At 38.2% G+C, this 23,092-nt stretch overlaps 1 protein-coding gene across 15 annotated transcripts in view; it reads left to right on the forward strand.

Annotated features, from left to right (window-relative positions):
* Positions 1 to 23,092, forward strand: part of DCLK2 (doublecortin like kinase 2) — a 245,108-nt gene that overhangs the window by 81,566 nt on the left and 140,450 nt on the right. For 11 of the 15 annotated variants that reach the window (XM_072773583.1, XM_072773590.1, XM_072773592.1 and 8 more), the window contains exons 3-6: positions 9,904 to 10,006; positions 13,015 to 13,116; positions 13,994 to 14,044; positions 17,643 to 17,737. In XM_072773583.1, coding sequence (XP_072629684.1) covers positions 9,904 to 10,006; positions 13,015 to 13,116; positions 13,994 to 14,044; positions 17,643 to 17,737 — 351 coding nt within the window. The remainder of the gene's footprint in view (positions 1 to 9,903; positions 10,007 to 13,014; positions 13,117 to 13,993; positions 14,045 to 17,642; positions 17,738 to 23,092) is intronic. The other 4 variants (XM_072773586.1, XM_072773584.1, XM_072773594.1 and 1 more) reach the window with 1 other exon arrangement.

Raw genomic sequence — 23,092 nt, forward strand, 5'->3', positions numbered from 1 at the left:
AGGTTTCATGCCCTGTGTGGAGCCCAATGTGGGGCTCTATGCAGGGCTCCACCTCCTGACCCTGAGATCAAGAACTGAGCTGAGATCAAGAGTTGGATGCTTAACCAACTGAGCCACCCTGGCGCCCCAGTGAATTCTTTTAAATTCTTGCTGCAGCCTCCTTCCAGTGGTGGAAAGCTCTAGGGTAGATTTGAAACTTTTTCCTGTAGGAATGAACACTGGGGCCCTGGAGCAGTCAGAGGGTCAGCTTAGAAATGACTTCATTTCTAGGAAGAGTGATCATTGTCTTTCCTCCAGAATACATTTGGTAGCCAAATATCTATAAATTTTTCAAGAGATTTTCATCCTGTTGAGATAGAGGTATTTCCTGAAACCAAATCTGTGGTCTCAAGATTCTGTGATTTGTTGTGATTGATGAACAGCCAGCTATTATTTATGAAGAGGCTACAGTAGGAGAGGGAAGGCAAGGTCCAGTATTTTTTTTACTGGAAACAAACTAAATGTCGGGAGTTGTCTATTTGAGAAGCCCTTTACTGTCAAGTACTGTCGTCTCTTAGCTTCAGTCCTGTTTCCATGGCAACCACAGGGTCAATGGTTTTACAGGAAGCTGAAAAACATTGCTATTCTAAGTAGCTTTCTTTTTACTGTACAAAGGGATCCTTCCCTTACTGTAGGCCAGCCAACATTTACTGGGAACAAAGCAGGCTATTTATGCCGATTGTATTCTGGGTAGAGGGTAAAAAAATGGGGAGACCCACAGGCCCTGCTTACTGACCTGTGAATTGGTTTTTCTGATTGTTATTCCTAGCATTTTGGAATAACCAAATAACATATCTTTTCTTTATTTCATTTTCTTTATTTCTTTATTTCATTTTTGAGTTTTCCTGTTTGTGTTAAGCAGTTCTAAGGATAGAACTGGTTTAAAAAAAAAGTGGTGTGTGTGTGTCTGGTATAATATTTGTTATGATGAAATCAACCTGCTGAATTTATGGCTTTCAAATATTTATGAGGGCAGTGTATTTAACAACAAAAGAAAGTGTCCCATGCTAGCAATAGAAACAGGTGATGACTCAGTAGTTATTAGGCTTATCCTTTAATGTATGTTAAAATTGTCTTTTTTGGCTTTTCTTTATGTCTTAAAAAAACTTGTATTTCCATTTGTTTATGTGGTAGAAAAATTACATATGGCAGACTAGTTTTTGGGGGTTCAAAATTAAATGCAGTTCCTTTTTGGCAATTTATGACTTAAGTCTGTTTCTTAGGAAAAGAAATCAAGGTTACCAGTGCAGTTCCATTAAAAGCTGACATAATAATATTAGTTTCAGATATGAGCCCCTTACTGGACTTTTCTGAGCTCCTTCAAATCCTCTTTAGAAGTAAGTTAGAAAATTTTTTGTTGTTCTTCTTTACTCTTCAGTGGAGATGGCTTTTATTTTATTTTATTTTATTTTTATTTTTTTTGGAGATGGCTTTTAAAACTGAACTCTGATAATGAAAGCCTTTAATTTCAACAGATGTGGACTATTGTTCCTAATCTGTTTCTTTCTTTCATACACACAGTTAAAGAAAATCCATAAAAACTCCAGTGTGTGTTTTAACTCCTGATATCTATCATCTTGTTGCTGGAAGGCTGGGTCCAGCCGAGAGGGTCCCTGTGTACATGCAAGATAGAAATCAAATGCAAGCCAGCAGGAGGAAGTGGTGAAAGAAGAGTTTATTGAAGGTGTAGAGAGAATGCAGGTAAAGACAGAGCATCTGGGAGACTCAAGAATAGAGAGTCTTGTCTTTATTGGGGTCTGGGTTTTTTTTTATTGAGGGTTGTGGTCTGGTGTACATGTCATCTTAGATATCCAGGACGGGTTAGAATAAAGATGAAGACCCAGGTGTTACTCCTTGGAGCCAGGGGGTCTTGGGGTGGATATAGTGCCAGTGGTCTGGAATATGCATGTGATGTCTTCTTAGTCATTCCTTAGATGTTATCTATTGTGCTGGAAGACCTCAAAGAAATCGTTAACTCCTTGTCCCTTACAAGGAGGACATACCTTAAGGCATGTATAGGTCAGGGGTGCAGGTCCTAGCAAAAGTAGAAGCAGGAAAGGAAGTGAAAAGCAGATTTTCATGGAGTCCTTCAGTTTCCCCATCTCAATCCCATTTCTTCTATAAAATGTCACTCTTGTTCTGCGAGATGGACTTCAAGGAAGCCGAGATTTTGACCCTGACTATATTTAGGTAAATTAATGCCAGATTAAACTAGTCCTTTACTGAGATCCAATGATGTTTCGTCTGCATTTTTATTAGTCTTGGAAATTTTTAACAGATAGTTTTGGAAAGTATCTCAAGAGACCTTTATTTAATACATCCTCAAGTCTGACTATCACCAAGTGGTAGATTTAATAGCAAATTGCTTTGCTTTAAATGTCCTCTACCAAATGGTTGTAATAGTAGATTTCTTCAGTAGTTTTTCTGAGGTAACCCTGAAATAATGATGAAAGGGATTTAATTCCTGAAAGAGCTTGCATGATCTAAAATGAGTTTTTAGAAGTTATTTTAAGGTGTTTAAAGCCAAAATGTGATCAAGTATTTGTTGATGTTGGGGGAGGTCATCAAGATGTGACTGCTGATCGACCCATGAGCAGAATGTGAGTGATCAGAGGCTCCTTACCCCATCCCCTGTCCTTGGAATGTGGGTTCTGTTTGCCTTCCCCACCCTAAGGCTGCTCCAAAGACATAGCCTTGAGATAATGTCTGTAGAGAACATCTGCCTGGTATATATGTCTGAACCTGGCTAAAACCTCTATGTGAACTTTCAAGATTTGGCAGCATGTGTAGGGATCCACTTGTCTTGCTGCCATGCAAAACAAGCCTCATATGGAAGTTTCCTTTGCTGGTTAAAACTGTCACCTCCCAACTTGGAATGGCCTGTCTCTTTTTTTGGTTTCTCCCTGCCCACCGAGTAAGGGACCAGTTTCAGATTTCATCCAGGAAGATCTTGAGAAGGTTTTGAACCAACAGCTGAATTTTTTTTTTTTTTTTTTTAAGGCGCTATAGGATTTGACTGGTGTGTTCAGAGTTTATAGGTTATACTGGCATAGAAAACCAATATCATGAATCTGGAAACAAGGACTACCTTGCATGATTGATTATGAGTTGATAGGAATTCATTGAAGGAGTATGAAGTGGAGCCTCTAGAGAAGGGCTACTTGGAGTGAGTGGGACTCAGCATTTCATTAATTCAACAGGAATTTACTGAACAAACCCTTTTTACCAGATGTTATGTACTGTGCTGGAATTATAGTAATGAACAAGACAGTGTCCCTACATGTATGGAGCGCACAGTCTGGTGAGAGGTCCAGACACAAAGTCCAGGCAATTACTTCAATGATAATGTCTATGTTGGGTGAATTACAGAGTATTAAGGGAATAGCTGGATTTGGAAGGAGCAAAAAGATTTTGTTGAAGATTTCTTTGAGGACCTATGAGCCTGAAACTGAAAGCATTCCCGGTAGACATTGCTATTTACCCACTTAAAATAGTGTTTCCTTTTTTATGCACTTAACTTTTCAGAAACAGTCTCCAAAAATATAAATAAGCTTTTCTTAGAAACTAAAATATTTACATTTTAGAATTTTATAGTAAGAAGAGATCTTAGAGAAATACAAACTGTTTTACCACCAGCTCCTTCGTAACACTGGAAAGGATGAGAAATGCAAGATTTCCAATGGGTCAGGAAATAGACACCAATGGGTCAGGAAATAGAGACCTCCTCTAGTTCAGAATGTGCGTCCAGGGAAGATTACATCCCTGTGTCCTCTACCTTTTTTCTTTTGAGGAAAAATTTTATTCTCCTATATGCATGCATGATATCTTGTCAGACCTCAAGCCTTCATATCTGTTTCAATATCCTTTAAAAGAGAACAAATAGGGAAATCAAAACGTAATCATGGCTGTTAAATAATCTATTAATTTATGTAATGTATTAAGAACAGCACTCAAATTATGGCTGCCACCTACTCACCCCAATCTAATTAATCTGTCTCGTGAATGATAGGAAAAATTACTGTTTTTAAATGGCCCACATTCCTTTGGAAAGCTTAGAGACTCCCATCAGTACATTATTTCTCAGTTGGATGTTTCTCCATTAGATCCTCCTGATTGCTTTAATTTTGTACCTTAGCAGAAATATTACTTCCCCATCATTCATGTTGCTTCTTTCATGAGCCACAAAACGTCTATTATTTCTGAAGAGCTTCTTGTATTGAAGAATTTAGAAGCAGACAGTGAGAGGTCTTCTAAACTGATAAACTTTCCTCACCTTTGTTAAGGACTTTGAGATGTTATTCATGGTCCTGATATATTCTTTTCTGAGTCAGATTTACTAACATGGCCCATAACTTAATGTTAAAGTCTAGTTTTTAAAACGTATGAATGAAGGAACAAGACCACCACAGTTAAAGAACAAGAGATATATTTAAAAAAAAAACATAAAAGTTAGAATTATGTAAATTCAAATATATGAAATATTCAAATATATGAAATATTCTAAAAGTAATGGATATTTTACTTTATGGGATGCTCATTTGTGCTTCTTTATAACTGTTGGAGTGTTCTTCTGTCATAGTCTCCTCTTACTGTGACATTTTGAACCACTGTTACTTTTCTTCTCAGTTTCTACGAATAGACTGTGCTTCTTGCCTCTTGTTTATGCCTGGCATATTGTAGGCACTTGATTAACTTAGAATGAATATACAGTAATTAATTAATGTGACTCCCATTGGTGAGAAATAGTTATTGTAGCTTACATCAGACTCCAGCATTTTATCAGATATTTGACTTTGAAAAGTATTGACTGAGTTTGTGACACTACTAGGAACAATTAAATATGTAGTCCATATGCTTGTAAAATGTAAGCATGGGCAAAGAATGACTATATTATATTTGGAGGCCTAGTGGTACACAAATATAATTTTAGCGTAAAATTGGAATGGTATTCTTGCCTGCCTTATCTAAAAATGTTAACATTTATGTGTAAAGCTTACATATATAGATATAAACTGGTGCTTTGCTCTGATATATTACATTTAAGTCAAATCTCTTTTTTTCTCTTTTATAATTATTCCAAGATGATGTTGGTAGAAACTATTTTTTAATGTGTGTATATAAACACAATCTTATGTATTTTATAAGTATATGTATACAATGTGTGTATTTATATGTACATGAATTACATTTCTGTGTGTTATTTCTGGGACTTAATCAAGTCAATATCTTAATTTTAAAAAGGATATCTTATCGCTTTTGTCTGTAATTTTCTACAAGTCAAGACTATGAGAGGAACGTTTCCAAGTTGTCAATGGTATTTCCTGGGAAAATACATAATTCATTGAACTTGTAGGAAAGCATGTACTTATTTTGTTTATACTTATAGAAAGATTATCCATTAAGTTAAATTTAAAAAGTCTATGAGTCCATGAATTAGTGAAGAAATAACAGCTACCTTTACGTGTGATCACATTTAGTCTTTAAGGATGAAATGAAATTGGTATCTTGCCCAGGCTTTCTACGTGTAAAGAGGCACAGGCTCAGCAGCGTAGTGCTCTGCTCCAGACACACGTAAGTGCTCAGCTCAGCAAATGCTTCAGGGTTTGACAGTTGTATTTTATTTTATTTTTATTTTTTATTTTTAGGTAATATGTATACCCAATGTGGGGCTCAAACTCACAACCCTGAGATCAAGAGTCTCTTGCTCTACCAACTGAGCCAGCCAGATGCCCTTGACATCTGTATTTTAGATGACATTATAAATGGAGTTTCCTCTACAATGAAAGTGAAAACAGAACTGAAACCTCATCCTCCTTCTGCAGATATTATTTCGGTTTACATTTAATCATATTCATCAATTTCCTTGTCTGCTGGTGTTTCTAGTGCATTTTAAGTTTACAGTTTAGTGGAACATAGTAGTGACAGTCCAAACAGTCCATGACTATATTATGGAAAATGTGAACAGACTTGTATTTTAAATCAGCAGCAGTAGAGGGAGAGAATATTCCCATCCATTCCTTATTTACTCATTATCGATACAGTCTAGTTTTTTGTATTATCTATGTTCATATAGATTTTCTTCTCTTGCCTAGTTAGATGCAACCGCATGACACAGTAACAATGCCAGCTTCAAAGGTTTTTTTTTTTTTTTTTTTTTTTCCCTAAAACAATATATGGACTGGCTAACTTCTTTCATTTTAGAACCAAGAATTTTTGTCATGCAGACTGTGGGATCCCGAGTGGACCCTTAATGCTGCTTATGGGGACATCATTGTTTCTTCCTCAGGACAGTGCACTAGATTCCTGGGGTGTGTTGGGGAGGTGCAGCAGAGGGTTTAGGGCCAGGACCCAGATTGGAAGGTGGGGCTCCCCTTTTGGTTAGTGACACTACACTGTACGGTGTCTATAAATAAGACCCTTTGCTGGGGACACAGCAATGACCAAGTCAGACCTGTTCCTTTCCTTTTGGAGTGGAGGCAACAGGTATTCATTAAACTAGTAATGAGTAACTCCCCCCAATCCCAGATTGCAATTTTTTATCTTTTCTTCCTCCTTTAACCTGCTATACCTCCTCTCCCAGCCTTTCTCTCAGTTGATGACTTTGTTTCCATTTTCTCAGTGAAGTAAGAAGTAATCCGAAAACGTCCAGCAGCCCCACCACTATGTGTTCCCATCTAGCAGCTTCTGCCGAGGTTCCCTTACTGGGGGAGACTGACCATAGTCTCACATGAGGTCAGTCCCTCCTCCTGCACTCTGTTCCTATCTCCTCTCTCTTACAGAGGGACACAGCTCCAGCAGGTCTCCCCTATCTTCCTTGCATCACCATTTTTTCCCTACTCGATCATTTCAATAGCATAGTAATGTGTTTTGTTCTCTCATCTTTAAAAAATAGGTTCAGCTCACCACGGACACCATTTCTTCCTTAAAAAAAAAAAAAAACATGATTTATTCATGAGAGACACACATAGAGAGGCAGAGACTCAGGCAGAGAGAGATGCGGGCTCCCTGCCGGGAACCTGATGCAGGACTCGATCCCAAGACCCTGGGATCACAACCTGAACCAAAGGCAGGTGCTCAACCTCTGAGCCACGCAGGTGTCCCTCCATTTCCTCCTCCTGCCATTTTCCCAGTCCTATGCTCTACCTTTTCAGTCAAAGCTCCTTGAAAGAGTTGTCTATACTCATGTCTCCAGTTCTTCTGCTATCCTCTATTAAAGCTCTCTGATTAGACAGTCTCTTCAACCACTCCATTAAAACTATTTTCATCTTTAAGATCCCACTAATCTCTGTGTTGTTGATTCAATGGTTACTCCTCAATATTAATCTTACTCTGTTGGTAACACTGACCCAGGTGATTGCTCTCTCCTCCCTCCTCCTTGAAACCATTTCTTAGCTTGGTTTCCAGTGTGCTACAAACTTTTGTTTTTCTTCCTTCTGTACTGGCTGCTCCTTCTCAATCTTCTTTGCTGGTTTTTCTTTTTCAGCTTGACTTTGTAATGTTACTGTGCTTCAGAATTCAGGCTTTAGATCTTTTCCTTATGTGCATTCATTGCCATAATTCATCTCAAGATTTTAAATATCATCCATATGCTGGGGAGTCCCGAATTTCCGTCTCTTGCCCAGATCTCTCCTGTGACATTCAGATTTGTCTGTGTCCAACTTTCCATCCAGCACCTCCACCTGGGGGTTTAATAGGCATTTCACAGTTAATGTTCCAAATCTGAACTTATGAGCCCCTTTCTACCACTAAACTTGTCCATTATCTTATATTTTCTCCTGTCAGAGTTAATGACATCATCCCCTTAGTGGCTCAAACCCAAACCCCTGAGCCATCATAGTCTTCTCTCTCCTTTCATATTCCCATATCCAAAGGAGTGGTGTAGCCCCCTCTCACTACTTCTACTCCCAACACCTTTGCACAAACCACTCTAACCTCTTGCCCGATTAGCAATAGCCTTTAACGATGCTTTCCATCCTTGTCCCTTTCCAGTCTAATCTGAGCATATGTGATCCTGTTAAAAGGGAAGTCACACTGTGATGGTCTTCTGCTCTGAAGCCTCTACTGGTTTTCCATCTCAGAGTAAAGCCCACGTCCTTACCAATGGCTGACAGGGCCCTATGTCATCTGCTCTACCTCCCCTTCCGTGTATCATCCATTCTTCCCCCTCTTTTACTGTATTCCAGGACTGTTTTTTCAAGAACATGCCCAGCCTGATCTCTTCACAGGGTTTTCCCATATTCTGTGCTTTCTGCCTAGAACACTTTCCCCACATGCTTGTTCCTTGATCTCTATTAAAGTTTTGTTCAAATGTCACCTTTGCATGAGGCATCCTCTGACCACCCATTCTACACATTCACTATTCTTGTCTTTGCTTTATCTTTCTCCATAGCACTTACCACCTTTTTATATTTACTTACACATTTTTATTGTGCTGCTTTTCACAATTGCTCTGTAAAGGTAGGGGTTTTTGTTTCTTTTTTAAAATTTCTTTGCTAATATTTCTATAGCACCTAGAATGGTGCCTGGCACATAATAAATGCTCAGTACAAATTTGTTGAATTAAGTGGAGACAAGAGTTGTTTACTATTTTGTGAGGTATGTCAGGGTCCTGAGTCAAAATACATGTTTGTTTAAATCAGTTGTGTCACTCGTTCATTTTATACCTACCATTCCTTGAGAGTGTTTGGGGCAAATCTGAACCTATTTGATAGTTATATAATTTGGTTAACTATTTAACCAAATATATGTTTATGGGCTAGAATCTGAATCAAAGGATGGAAAACATCTTATGGATACAATGTTTGGAAATCCAAACTTCTATTGACAGGTGGAATCATTAGAAGATTGATTAGGAAGATCTAAATTGAACTGCTGCAGGAAAAAAAAAAAAACTTAAAATCTATTATAGTCCTTATATGTGTTAAATACTTTTATTCCATATAATCAACTTAATTGTTTGGCATTTATTCCCTAGTCAAAATACCAATATTTCCTTGCTCAAATCCTCCTAAGTACTAGAGGAGTGATTTCTTAAAACTTTATTATTAGGAAAAGAGTATTTTAAAAAAAGAGGAAATCATATAGCCAATTGAAAAATGGGGAAAAGTGTACAAAATCCAGGAGGATATTTCTCATAATCACTGGGATGAGTGGATGAATGTGATTGCTGCAGTGGGTCCAGTTTCTGTGGAATCTGAAACTGATACAGTATGTGTGTTGGTAGATTGGGGGGAAGGGCTGAAAAAGGAATATGAGATTGAGACTATACATTTAGGTACAGGTCTTTGGAAGGGCCCCGAAACTTCCTCTGATCTTAACGATAATGTTGATGGAGATGAGTGTTGATACATTGAGCCCTTAGATGCCCAGCACTATTCCAAGCAGTTTTCATATATTATCCCCCAAAGCAACCTAAGGCGTACTGTACCAGAGGTACAGAAAGTCATGTCCAGGGTGGCCCAGCTGGGAAGGGGGAGAGTGAGGAAGGTTAGAAATGAAATTAGACTGAGAGCAGAGACCTCCATCAGCCTCAGCCCTGCCACCCATTAATTGGGGGTCATGGAAAACATCACTCTACCTTGCGTATATGTCCTCAACTCTGTTTAGGAACAGAAATATTGATGCCAGCTATGAACTCCTTATTCTGTTGTTCTCAGGTCAGGGAAAAGTGTGTGGAAGTCCTTTGTGAAGAGTAGAGTGCTTGGAAATGTAGTGTGATATTAAATTACTTTTCATTCCAATACAGTATTATAGGTGAGGCTTGCAAATATAATGAATTTTGTTGACTTTTTATTTCACTTATAATGTTTCTAATTCTAACATTTTTAATTTATCTCTTAGATGTGAATTTTTTTTTCTCTTTAGGTTACTTGTCTGCAAGACTTTTTTGGTGATGATGATGTTTTTATTGCTTGTGGACCTGAAAAATTTCGTTATGCCCAAGATGACTTTGTCCTGGATCACAGTGGTAAGGCAGTTTTTTGACCATCTTGATAATACCCCTGAAGCAGAGGCTTGGGGCTTCGTCAGTTGGCAATGTTAAGTGGTCTGGCCTGTTGAAGAAAGGATGACATTGGTGGTACTCTTTTTGAACTAATGAAGGCAGAAAATAAAATGAAAACATTGGCCTAGCTGTTAAAAACAACCTAATTCAAATAACTTTCATTTTTAGACTAAAACAAGTTATGTTTTTACTGCATTGTGTTGCCTCTGAAGTGCATTTCCTGCCCTGTTTCAGAACAGTGGCTGGCTGTGCCACCTTAAATATATGGGTTTTATTGAATCTGAAATGGTTAGTTATACATTTTCTGTGTGCATAATGAGATAGATAAAATGATAATAACTAAATTGTTAATAGCATTTGCCTTAGATTTCTTTTTACCTCATTGTTAGCAGCTTTAAAAAAGAAACCAACATGCCTTGTTCATATGTGCAGGAAAAAAATAAAGCTTTTTTCATTGATGGAATAAGAAAAATCCCTTTCTCCGATGTATGGAGTTTTCAACTTTTTAGCAATTACCGCAGTGATTTCAAGTGTTACTGATTCTGGGAAAATGGCTTTACTCTTTGTCTTGAATTAATTTAAACTTATCGTAGTAATAGTGATTATTTTAGCTGATAGTAAAGTCAACTTCCTCCTCAAATGTGGTAAAATCCATATACAGACATAACATTTCACATAGGAGAGTGATGTAAAAGATACAGTCTCACTCTTTTATTTCGTGAATGAGGAAAGTTGGCTTTTCAAAATTAGCCTGACAGTAGACCCTTTCCAGTTGTAGTGATTCTGACTGTCCAGAACTAGAGAAACATGTCATGAAATGAATACTGTGATCCAGAAACATGTTAAAATTCAAGATGAGATATTTTGTGGTACCAACCTTCTTTGTATAATTCTTCTCTGTCATACTATGTCAGTTATCCTGGGGATGATTTATCTTCTTTGTGCTTAGGGCTCGCTTATCTGTACTTTTCATTTTGTTTCATTTTTTTCACTGCTGCCAAATTTCATTGAGGGTTTCTGTACCATTTTATGTTCTTTGGGCTAGCCCTGCTTTAAACTGGTTATACTACTGGAAAGGATTGCAGAGAATGTCCTTTTGTATCATGTGTGCTGATGCTCTCCCCTGTTCTCATGGATACTGGAGGTTGACTGAAATGTACATTTACATTATCATCTGTATTTGACATCTCTCTTGATTTTAGCTTCATAAATATTCCTTTATGAAGGAATATTTCATAATATTCCTTTGATGTCAATCAATATTAGTAGATTTGAAAGTGGAGACACTGAAACATGATGCTATCTCCTAGGTTGTAACATTAATTTGGCTAACAAAAACAAAATGTTTATTGAGCACATACTATGTATGTACTCCATGTTTTACGTGTATGTTGTAAACTTACATAAGCTAGTTTTATCATTCCTGGTTTTTGTTGTTAGCTATTGATGGGCTCCAAGAGTGAAAGGTGGATGAAGGCTACTGATCTCTTCCCTCTCAGTTGCCAATTATTAACCTTCTGCAAACTGGGGATATTTGGCTTTTTTCAAAATCATAAGATTTTGTGAGGATTAAATGAGTCAATATACATATAAAGCTGTTAGAAGAGTGCCTGTTGTATGTGCTATTGCTCTCGTTATTGTTGTTGGGAACGTTTTCATACCACCACCAGCAGGTCATAGAATTAGACCTAATTCTGCCACTGTTGTTATTTATTCAGAGGAAAAGTTGTGTTTCTAACTGGTTATTTAACTTGTCTTTTAATCTTAACAAAGTCCTAACTTTCTATCCTTTTAAGATTCTGACATCTTGCATTAAAGAGTCATTAAAATGCTAAATGCATTTTAGCCAAGTAACAGAATCCTCCTTCAAGAACTGGCTTCAGGACTGACTGAGCCCTAAAACTAAGCTCTAGTTGTTGGTTCTCTAGATTTATACTTGTGCTTATGAAAGAGTGGCCGTGCCTTTACGATTGTTTCTACACACACACACACACACACACACACACACTCACACTCCTACTCCTGTTTAACATCCACGATGCTAATTAACTAAAACTGAGGTTGCTACAGCCCCTTCCACATAAGATTTTGATTAGGGTCTTTCAAATGCTAACTAGCCCCCCTGGTGTGTATTGTCCTGATTAGTGGACTTCACATGTTAATTTATTCCCCTGAGGAATAGATTAAAACCAATCCACATTGTAATCTTACTGCATAAATTGAAGTATTTTAACGTAAATGACAGACAATATGTTATCTAATTTAATCTTTATAACAAGCCTACGAAACAGATTTTATTCTCAACCCAATTTCATAGAGAAGATAACTGAGGCTTAGAACCTGAGGGCCCCCCGGTTAACAGTTAACAAAATCAAATCCATGATTCGTTCAAAATCTTCATGATTCCAAAACCCACGTTCTTAATTATTCAAATTAGCAGTGATTATTTTAGCTGCAATTAGTTTGAATTATCTAAATGCTGTTCTATTTAGTGATTTATGGAAAAAACAAAGTTATTGTTTAAAGCTAGCTTCCTCCTTTTTGATGCTCCATACTTAGGGAAAGTGGAAAATAAGACAGTAAAGAGTCCCATACCCTTTCAAAATAAGATTATCAGACAGTTTGGAGAGAAAAAAATTGTAGCCTTTTGCTGTCAATACTGACTAAAAATGGAAGTTGCCTATGTTTAGATTAGGCTCTATGTGTGTGTGATCAAGTTAGGACATGGGATTTCTGTGTTCGTAGGAACTTCACTAGAACAATGAGATGGTCTGCAAGATGCCTAGTCTAACGACTAAGAAGGATAAACCTCAGGTGTACTTTTGGGACAGTTGCTTTGTGTGTTAAAGTTGTTTAACAATAACAGAAAATGATCAGGTAATCGTTCTAGGCAGGAAACTAGATTCACATTTAATCTTCCCTTGATTAGTATTTAAACTAGATTCCATTAATACCCTTTCCTTCCTTTCTAGAATGTCGTGTCTTGAAGTCATCTTATTCTCGGTCCTCAGCTGTTAAGTATTCTGGATCTAAAAGCCCTGGGCCCTCCCGACGCAGCAAATCACCAGCTTCAGGTAGTTAGTCGTTCTCCTTCAGTTTCTTTAATTATTATAACTAGTAGCCTTTCCCATGTTTATATATGCAGCCAGGTTCTAAAACATGTAAATGACATGATTTTTAAAATAAAAAATTTAAGCCTGTTTCTCAAAGTTGTTATAAATCTGCTGAGACACTTGTTTTATTCTGACACATTTTCTCAAGAACAGTCAACACCTAGAATTTTCTGGTACATAAGTAGAAGTGTTTCATATTTGGACCACAGCGTACTGTATTTTTAACTTTGTGCTATTTGATTGTGGATGTTCTTCTCTTACAGGTTTAAAACATACATATACACATGTGACACAGAATGGATTTACTTGATAAGTTTCACAGGCTTTTCCTTCTTTAAGCAATTTAATAGTTGTAGTGATTATTATCGGAAATTAGTGCTTATTTAAGGTCTGACTTACCTGTAATTAAGTTTTTTTCAGGTTGTAGCCCTGCAGATTTGTCATCACTTTGACTGTTTGGGGGACACCTTTTGAAAAGCTAAAAACATCTATAAATATCTTGATGTGTTATTTCTATAAGGTTCGTTTATAGTAACTATAAGTAATTTTGCTGATACCCCTTCCTACTAAGGAAAGGATTGTGAAAAACCATGATTTTACATGTAGGAAATCTAGAACATGTAAAAGTAGTATCAATAAAAACTGTTTCAAGCATCAGACCCTATAAAAGGCTGAGTTTTTTGGACATTGTACTTTTCACTGCTTCCCCTTCAGCACTCACCCCTCACCCCACTTTCCTTAGGTCGAATTGTTTACCCTTTTTTTGTATACGTATTCCGACCTGCTGAATAACTGCTCTCCTTACTGTCTCCTCTTTGTATTCACTGAATGTGCACAGTAAAGAGGGGTGGCCACCACTCCAGTGCCTACTCTGCAACCAGATCCCCAGGTGAGCCATGATTAGGATGGCTTTGTCGCTCTGCTGGGTTTTTGTTTTTGTCTTTTGCCACATTTCTGTTTCCTTTTGCTCCATTTCCATGAACGTATCTGGCTTGTACCGGGGTACATCTGTGCGCTGTGGAGGGCTCCATGGTGCACAGGATGCCTCAGCCTCCTTTCTTTATCAGAGAACCAGTCACTGTCAGAAGATTGCCGATTGCCTCTCTGTACGAAGTGATCAAGGAGGCATACCACCTCAAAGGGTCTATCTTGGAGTTAATTTTGGAAAATATTCTGTTATTGACAAAGGCTAAAGTTCATTGGTGATATGAAAATAGCCATAGAATTAAACTTTTCTGTCTTACCTTCCTCCCCTTCTGTTTTTTACCTTCTTCCCCACCCTACAGCTAATAGGCCCAACACTCTTTCTAAAAATATTGATAGTATGAATATTTTTTAACTGAAATCATCTCTGTGCTGTGAAGCTTATTTCAAATCATGCTTTCTATAAAGTATCTCAAACACTAGGAAAGCTAATATAACATGAAATTTGCATAAATACAATTACCTGAGCTTATCCAATAGTAAATGTAGATTTTTGTCAGGTTCTTAACTTTCATTTTAGCCATAGGTTTACATGTGTTTATCATATCAGTAAAATAAATGGAAGTGAGGAGAGTGATTAAAAAATGAGATATTATAATGAATCCAATATATACTGAACTAAAAGTATGTTTCATAGCCACATTTGTCTTGCACACCATTATGTTTGTATATATATTTATTCAAATCTTTTTAAATTGAATTTTTGAATGCTTAAAAATTGATTCAAGAAATCTTAATATTTCGGTAGCATATTTGCATTTGAGATAGTAGAGCAGATCTTAAACTTGTAAGTAAAAGTTCTGAGATGTTTAAATCATGTTTCAGGGGGCAAACAGCTTCTTTATGAGAGATTAAACTCAAAAGTATGTTCACCACATCATGCAGTTATAGAAAACTGAGAAATATGTATTATTAAAAGCCACTTGTACCCACAAGTACAATGCTCTTTTACAGACCTCTAGCTGTGGCATACCTGTTAACATTTAGAACATTCTGTGGGACAAAGTGGAATTTCAAACAAAGCTAGTAACTGTGTGTAGATGTAACATTATACTTTTTCAGTCTTGGGAAAGAAATGCGCCCATTAATGGCCTTCTGGTTAACTGAATTCCTCAACAAAACTCTATCCAAAGGGCTAAATAGTGTGTAATGAACACATAGAAATTCAGCTGGATGACATGAGCAGGTAAATGTTACCATAATTTGAGTCCTAAAAATTCTCCCTTTAGGTTTCTAGCTTGTGAATCTTTCAGAGTCTGCCAAGATAGAAAATATTCAGAATAAACAAGCAAACAGCCCCAAGTTTATTTCTTACATTACAGTTGAGGGGAGGAATGGAGAATAGCCTTATTTTGGGAGAGAAAATCAGGGGGTGGTGAAGGAATAGTAGTAGCATGACAAAGGTGCTGGCTGGTTATTGCACACCTACCAGTTGGTGGCAGCAGTTTGAGAGGAGCTGACTCAGTGTGAGACGGTCCTTGGTCCCACTTACCCTGCCTATGACTCTGGAGAAATGTGCAAATAAATGAAATTAAGGACTACTCATTAAGGAACTAACTTTTTTTAAAAAAACAAATTTCCAAATGCTCTGGGGAACTTAGAAGCCCAAATGTGACTTTGTATCCCTTTAGGCGGAGATTATTTGGAGGAAAATATGGACATGTCATTGCTGACAGCAGTAAAATCCCTAGCAGTGAGTTTTGTGAAGAAACTATGTTTAGGAGGGGATGTGTTTTCAGGGAGTTGTGTCTTCTGTCAGGATCACCATTTGCAAGAATTGATTTTTCTCCTGTCACTATTCCAAGGTAGCCTCTGATATCAGTGTAGTGTCTGAACATCTGTGAACGCCAACAACATTTACAGAGACTGGTGACCTATACAGGTTTCTGTATGGAATAAGCCAAAAAAAAAAAAAAAAGGAAAAAATTCAGCCTCAGCTCACAGCAGTTTGACTAGTTCATTGCCCATAATAACTTCTATTTTATGTGAATTCCTGCCACCAATTCCCTTTATCTAAAGAGAATTTTTAAAAGAAACATCGAAATGTAACTTAATTGAGAAATAATCAGGACTGTTGAATATTCTAAACAGTTTCTAATTGCACAGTTCCTTGCCTTGTACTCGTGCTCTAAATATGCACATACATTTGTTGAGAAATTATAGGTAACTGATCATTGTTTATGCATGAGTGGTTTTAAATTAGAAAAATTAAAGTTTGGTAAGTTAAAAGTGACTAGAAAATGTTTTCATCCTTACCCAATTTAAAATGAGTAATGCAATAAATAAGCATGACTTTATAGTCCCAAATATCCCGGTTTATAGATGATTCATCTAATCACAAATACTTCTTGATTGAGGACTTTTGCCTCCACTCAAGGACTGGTGCTCACATTTTTGAGTCACCCATTTGGGACTTTTACCTCTGCATTTTGCTTTTATATTGATTAGCTTCATTTAAAATAATAGTTGTCTACTTCCTCATATTTAAAAAGAAAAGAAAAAGATGGACTTTGCTTTTCTTTCCATAGATAAGAGTGACAGTTTTCATCTTTGGGTAAAGCATCAAAGATTAGTGATAAAAGGGATTGCAAATACGTCTTAGCAAAACAACTATAAGTCCTAAGTGTTAATTAATAAGCTTGTGAAATTACAGCAGAAACAGATTCAGATGATCCAATTAGGAATAAGCATGAGTCATGCTGAAGTGTTTGACCAGCATTCTCTCAAATAAAACCCGCAAATTTACCTTTCCTTCTATACAACAGTGGTCATACTTTTCCTAGCTATGCTCTGAATTGAGCCTTCAACCTAGGAAGTGTGTAGAAGTTTGGAAGGGATTCTATTTTAAAAAATCAAGATTTGCTAAAAAAAAAAAAAAAAATGGGAGAAATTAAACTGTGAAGACAAGAAAATAGAAGGAAATAAAAAGGACTAGATTAAAAGAAAGTTGAAGAGTGTCTTTATGGCCTTCAAACAGATAAGCAGGTGTTGCAAGAAAAATGAGCAGTAATTTTCCCTTTCCATTAAGAATATACTTAGAAAATATGTTTGGATTATGGTGAAATTGATTTGGGAGAGCTGTAGGACTTCTGGGTGAAGGTTGGTATATACCGAGAGAGTGGATATTGGAAGTTACAGCTTCATAATAAAGGACTGCAAACATACCAGCCGTTTCATTTCTCTGCCCTTGTTGCCAGGTGGGCTGTATGGACAAATTCTCATTCACATCTCTCCCATAATGTCTTATATATTTGTTTATGTCACTGTTGGAAAACTATTACTGAAAAACAATTCTAGTTTCACTCCTTTATTTGTCTGGTACTTTGTAATGCAAGGAGACACATTATTTTGGCCTTTCACTGATTTGCCATCTGCTTTGAGCTTTAAATGAATCAAAACTTCATTGGAACTATGTCGTGCATGTGCTTAGTGTTTTTGCACAATCTGATTGTTTTGGGGTTTTAATGACCTCTGTCTCCTTTGTTGTCTCTGCCCCTGGTCAGTTAATGGAACTCCCAGCAGCCAGCTGTCAACTCCTAAATCAACGAAATCCTCTAGTTCTTCTCCAACTAGCCCAGGAAGTTTCAGAGGATTAAAGGTATGAAATAGGATATATGGCATGTTTGTGTGATTTTGTTATTTTGAGATGCATAGTTTGGTAGTTTAATTCGTCCAAGGGTTTGGGTGCAATTACAAATGAAAAAGGAAAGAGTTTAGGACTTGGAGCTGGGAAGACCTGCCTTTGAATCCGGTCAGTTTATAATATGATTTTAATGGAATTCTAAACTGTCAAAAAAACAAAAAAAAGTTATACAAATTAAAAATCACTAATCAATGAAGTATTTTCAGCTCTCCCTCCCCCAGTTTATTGCACCTCAAATAGATAGTGAGGAGGTGCATTATTTTTAATTTGAGTTACTTTCAAGAGAACTAAAGTAAAAATGATTCAAGTTCATTCACTTCTTTTCTAATTTCAGTTTCATCATGTGTTAAAGTACAAGCAAGTGGCTCCTAGTGCTGGTAACTGTTAACCTTAGGGCGAACCCCACACAAACTTTCCAGTTAGCCACAGCCAGGTCCCGCCAAGGTAGGTCCCCGAGGGTAGGCAGGGCCTCTGGCAGGTACCTAAATCCCTTGTTTCCCTGGAATTTCATTCACATCTGTCTTCGTTATTGGTGGGTAACCTTTGTTCCCATCATTCTTTCTAGCCCATCTGCAGCTGTGAGCCCAAGATTGTTCCTTTTAATTGTTGTGCCTTAATTAGTTGGTGCCGTTTAATGCTCAGAGCGCACACCCACCCCACACACATGCACACAAACTTTCACGAGATCACTTATACTTCTGGAGTGGTAATTCATGGAATTTTAAAAACATAAATTTTATTGCTGAGCCGTTAGATAAAGTTGTTCTCATTATGCTGAGTGTATTGGAAATGGTCGAGTAACCCCAGCATCCATCACAAGGCTGCTGGATAAGTGCTCAGGATTACTCATTGACACCTAAAAAGGTAAAGAAGAGTAATAATGTTGGTTACTGGTCAAGATAGAAGATGAGAGTATCAGAAAAATAAAGAGTAGCGTTCTTTCTGTTACTGGTGAGAGAGCCTGCCCTGTGTGAATGGGGAGGTCTTCGTTTTTGGATTCCCCGTGCAAAGATACACACGGGGATCTGTGCTCAGAATAAAGACAGCCAGAAGAAAGTAGCAAGCACCAAGCAGTTTATTAAGGTGAAAGTACACTCTCAAGGTAGGAGAGTGGGCAGGTTCTGGAAGGTGGAACCCACCCCTAGGTTGTTTTGGGATTGGGTATTATTGAATCTTTCTGGTTTGAGTATGTGCAGTGTGGTGGGTGGTCTTTAGTGGAGGCTGCGTCCAATCTTTGGGAAGACTCCTCCCACAGGGAGTTTGTGACCAGAACCATCAAGGTGGCTTTTGTCTACAGGGCAGGGCAGTACCCGCAATGCAAATGCATTATAATACATCTAAGGTTACCCTGGGGCAGAGGTGATAGAGGGGAGACTTGCTCTGCACCAGAAGCTCCTGGTCTGTTAGTTCCAGGGTCTTAGAACCACCAGGTCAGAATGTTGTGCCCTCGGGCTTTTAATGCGTCACATATTTATCACTGTCCTTGCCTCTGGGGCCTGTCTCTATCATTCTCCCCTCAAGGACTTAGAACTCAGCCTCCCTTTGCTCCTTCCACTGTTCCGTCTAGCTTCTACCTAACTTTTCCATGACCCTACCCCCTACCATCCAAAAGTCACTTTGTCTTCCACCAGCTTGAGGCCTGTGGGCTTTACTCACAGCTGTAAAACCTCCTCTGGGTCTTCTATCATCTGTCTAATAAGAACATTTGTTTTTAAATAACCTCTAAAATGCTAGGATTATAGTTCTTTTAAATTGGCAAAAAAAAAAAAACACCTACTTAGGAAGCAGGAGAGTCTATTTTTCTTCTCCTCACTTTAAAGCTAATAGAGAATTACCGTATTTTGCATTAAACATTAGCAGCTAAATGAGTCTCTGCCACACTGATCAACTTCTAGGCCACGATGCCAAACTGGGGCCTATCCTCATGGGTCATGCCTTATGGAAACTGCATCTGGTAACTGCTCCCAGCAATCTGTGGTATTGGATATTGTCTTGGGGATGAAGACCTGCCTTTGAGCTACTGCAGCTTAGTCATGTTACTTACTGTACAAAATAACCCTAATTTTGATGGCAGTGTAAGCTGCAGTCAGCATCTGTCCACATTTGCATTATTTTCTCTATTCAGTGACATTACAAATGGAGAATTACAGATAATTACTACATGTTAGTGCTCTGCTTTTTTCTTCCCCTTCATTTACAATGGCTTATTAAGATCAATTAAGAGGGAATGTCTGACAATGGAGGACTGTTTTTCATAGGCAGGAACTATTTATCCTGGGTAGATGCTTTAATGGCTTTGGGAATAGATAATCTTTTTCCAGAGAATCAGCATTGACAAAAGCAAGCAAACGAGCCAGGACAGCATGTGCAGGACTTGACACTCCTGTCTGTGTACCAGGACACAGCTTTTGCTAGATTATTTATTTATTTAACTATCTAGGTTTTACCTAATAGGGAATTAGGTAAAGTTAAGTCAAAGGGAGGCAGAATCTGATATTCAAATACAGTTTTCCCCTCTTTGTGCCAGTTCTGGGAATCATTTTAGGGTTTTGGTGGGGATGTTGGAAGAACTAGAGATGAAAACAGAGTCCTACTGTGATGCTTAATCTCTGACCACAGAGTGTCTGTGGCTTTTTTGTTTGCTCATTGAAAAAGATATGAGAAATACAGAAGCAAGCCACCTCTCCACAAAAGAAGGGTATTCATAGTTTTTCCCATAATACTCTTTAAGGAAGGCCTTTCTGCTCCATTCATACACATTTATAAAAGATCATGCTCAGGCAGCCCAGGTGGCTCAGCGGTTTAGTGCCGCCTTCAGCCCAGGGTGTGATCCTGGAAACCCGGGATCGAGTCCCACGTCAGGCTTCCTGCATGGAGCCCGCTTCTCCCTCTGCCTGTGTCTCTGCCTCTCTCTCTGTGTGTGTGTCTCTCATGAATATATAAATAAAATCTTAAAAAAAAAAAAATAAAAGATCATGCTCTTTGAGAGACTGGACCAAAGCCAAGAGAGGAAGGAAAGCTGTCATCAGTTTGTGAATAATTTTTGCAAGATGGGAATGTAAGAAATAGGGTGGCAACCAAGCAATCAGAAGTCTTTAAATCTAAAACTGAAAGGAGTGTTAGGATGAGAGTTAGTTGTACTTTGATTATAATTTTTTGGTTTTGCTAGTTATGTGAAACCTACAATGTGAAACAAAGTCATCTCAGATCTGTGGTTAGCTTTCATTTTATAGATGAGGTTCAGAGATGTGAAGTGACTTGTTCAGGGTCTTATTGGCCACGTGGGATCTCTGACCCTTTCTGGGTCTCTGTCTCTAGCCTCTGACTCTTCCCCCCTTCACTGGTGGGTCTGGTTCAGTGAGTGCAGCACAGACCTCTCAGGAGGAAGCTTGTACGGTTATGATGGAAAAGCTATGCTGTGTGAGTCTTTTAGGAGGGTGAGTGCTGGGGCTGGCTTGCCAGATACTGAATATCTGGGTTTAGATATACATAAATGCTCTGAGTAAAAATGGGTTGAGATGTTAGAAATGGAATTGGGGGGCGGGCAGTGCTCCAGAGGAAAAAGGAGAGTCAGTCCTGGGGTTGGGGAGAGGCTGGATGAAGGAGAGTAGAGAGAAGTGCCCAACACTTATATCTAACCGCAAAAAGCTTTAGTAAAATGGCAAAGTTCATGAGAGATAGGGTTCTTGGTTTTCTTTGGAGGCCAGCAATGGAACTGAGTATATAAACAAGGCAGTGTAGTCCAGGCTCAATAAGCATATGAGTACCTGGATATGAGATGATGTTACATGGTCGGCCTGGCATGGAAGCTCCTTTATGAGTATAGTAGCATAATGGGATTTGAAAACAGAGCCCATGCTTATCACCATTACTAACTCCCAAGGACACAGTGTGAAAGCAATGCCAGTCTGTTAAACAGATGATTAAAACAATATAGTCGACCAAAAATTCATAAAATGAGTTGCTAGGGCTACTTAGGAGGTCTCTATTGGTTCTTTTCCCCAAAACCTAGGCCCTAGGTATTAGAACTTGGTTTTGCTTTTGTATGGATTTAGGGAATCTGGTTTTCCTAGGGCAAGACCACTGGGTAGTGATGGTCACCTGGGGAGGAGGCAGTTCTGCAGGCTAGAAACCAGCCGCCTTCAGGACACTCCAGGTTTTACCTTGACCTCAGACTGCCCACTACAGTCAGAACTTGGGGAGCCCAGAGGCCTTTTTAGTAAGGCCAGTTCATGCCAAGTTGTACTAGACCTGTGTCAGCTGGGTACGTAGCATCTCTGGACTCATTCTTCTTTTTCTTTAGTGCTCTTTAATAATTAAAATTTTCTGTGACTGTTTCATTCTGAACCAGTTAAGCTAAGAGAAACCAACAGAATTCTTTGATCCACTCAAGCCAGAGAAATTAGACAAAAGTGGTACCTCATAGTATGTTACACAAAGTGTCAAAGAACAAAGCCCAGAACTCATTTGTGCTCAGATGCCTCCATTCAGAGAAGGACATAAGATGGTAGGTATAGTGGTTAAAAGCATTGTCTTGGGGTGCCTGGGTGGCTCAGTGGCTGAGGGTTTGCCTTTGGCTCAGGTCATGATCCCAGGATCCTGGAATCAAGTTCTCCATCAGGCTCCTCCCAGTGAGCCTGCTTTTTTCTCTGCCTATGTCTCTGCCTTTCTCTCTGTGTGTGTGTGTCTCATGAATAAATAAATAAAATCTTTAAAAAAATAAAAGCATGAGCTCTGAAACCAGAATTTCTGGATTTGATCTTGGCTTGGCTACTCACTAGCTCTATGATCTTGGGAAAGTCACATCACCCTTATGTGTTAAAAAGAAAAAAAAAAAAATCATAAGACCTAGTGCAGAGGGTTGAGATTAATTAAATATAGAAAAAATATATAGAGAAAGCATTTAGAATAGCTTTGCTGTTCTTTTTTGCCATAAGCTTTGGGATTTCCAGGTTCAGTGTTCCCATGAGGGAAGTACTCACAAAGAAAAAAATTAACATGCAGCAGTATATAAGAAGTAAGGAGAAAGTTAGAGAAGTCTGGCTCCAGACTTTATTGCCTCCTCTGCTTTCTCTCTATTATGAATAACCTTCCCGACTCTATGCTTCGTCTCTGTTTCTGCCCTCTGTATATAGTCCAGCTCCATTAGTACTCTATAAGGCAGATTATTAGTAACAGATTATTTCAAAATTTAGCAGCTTAAAATAGCAATAAAAATTATTACACGGTTCTTGTGGGGCAGAAATTCAGGAGCAGCTTTTAACTAGGTGGTTCTGGCTTTAAGATGGTTGACAAGGTCATAGTCAGGGT

Source organism: Canis lupus, chromosome 13 (assembly GCF_048164855.1).
Source record: "Canis lupus baileyi chromosome 13, mCanLup2.hap1, whole genome shotgun sequence".
Lineage (NCBI taxonomy): Eukaryota > Metazoa > Chordata > Mammalia > Carnivora > Canidae > Canis > Canis lupus.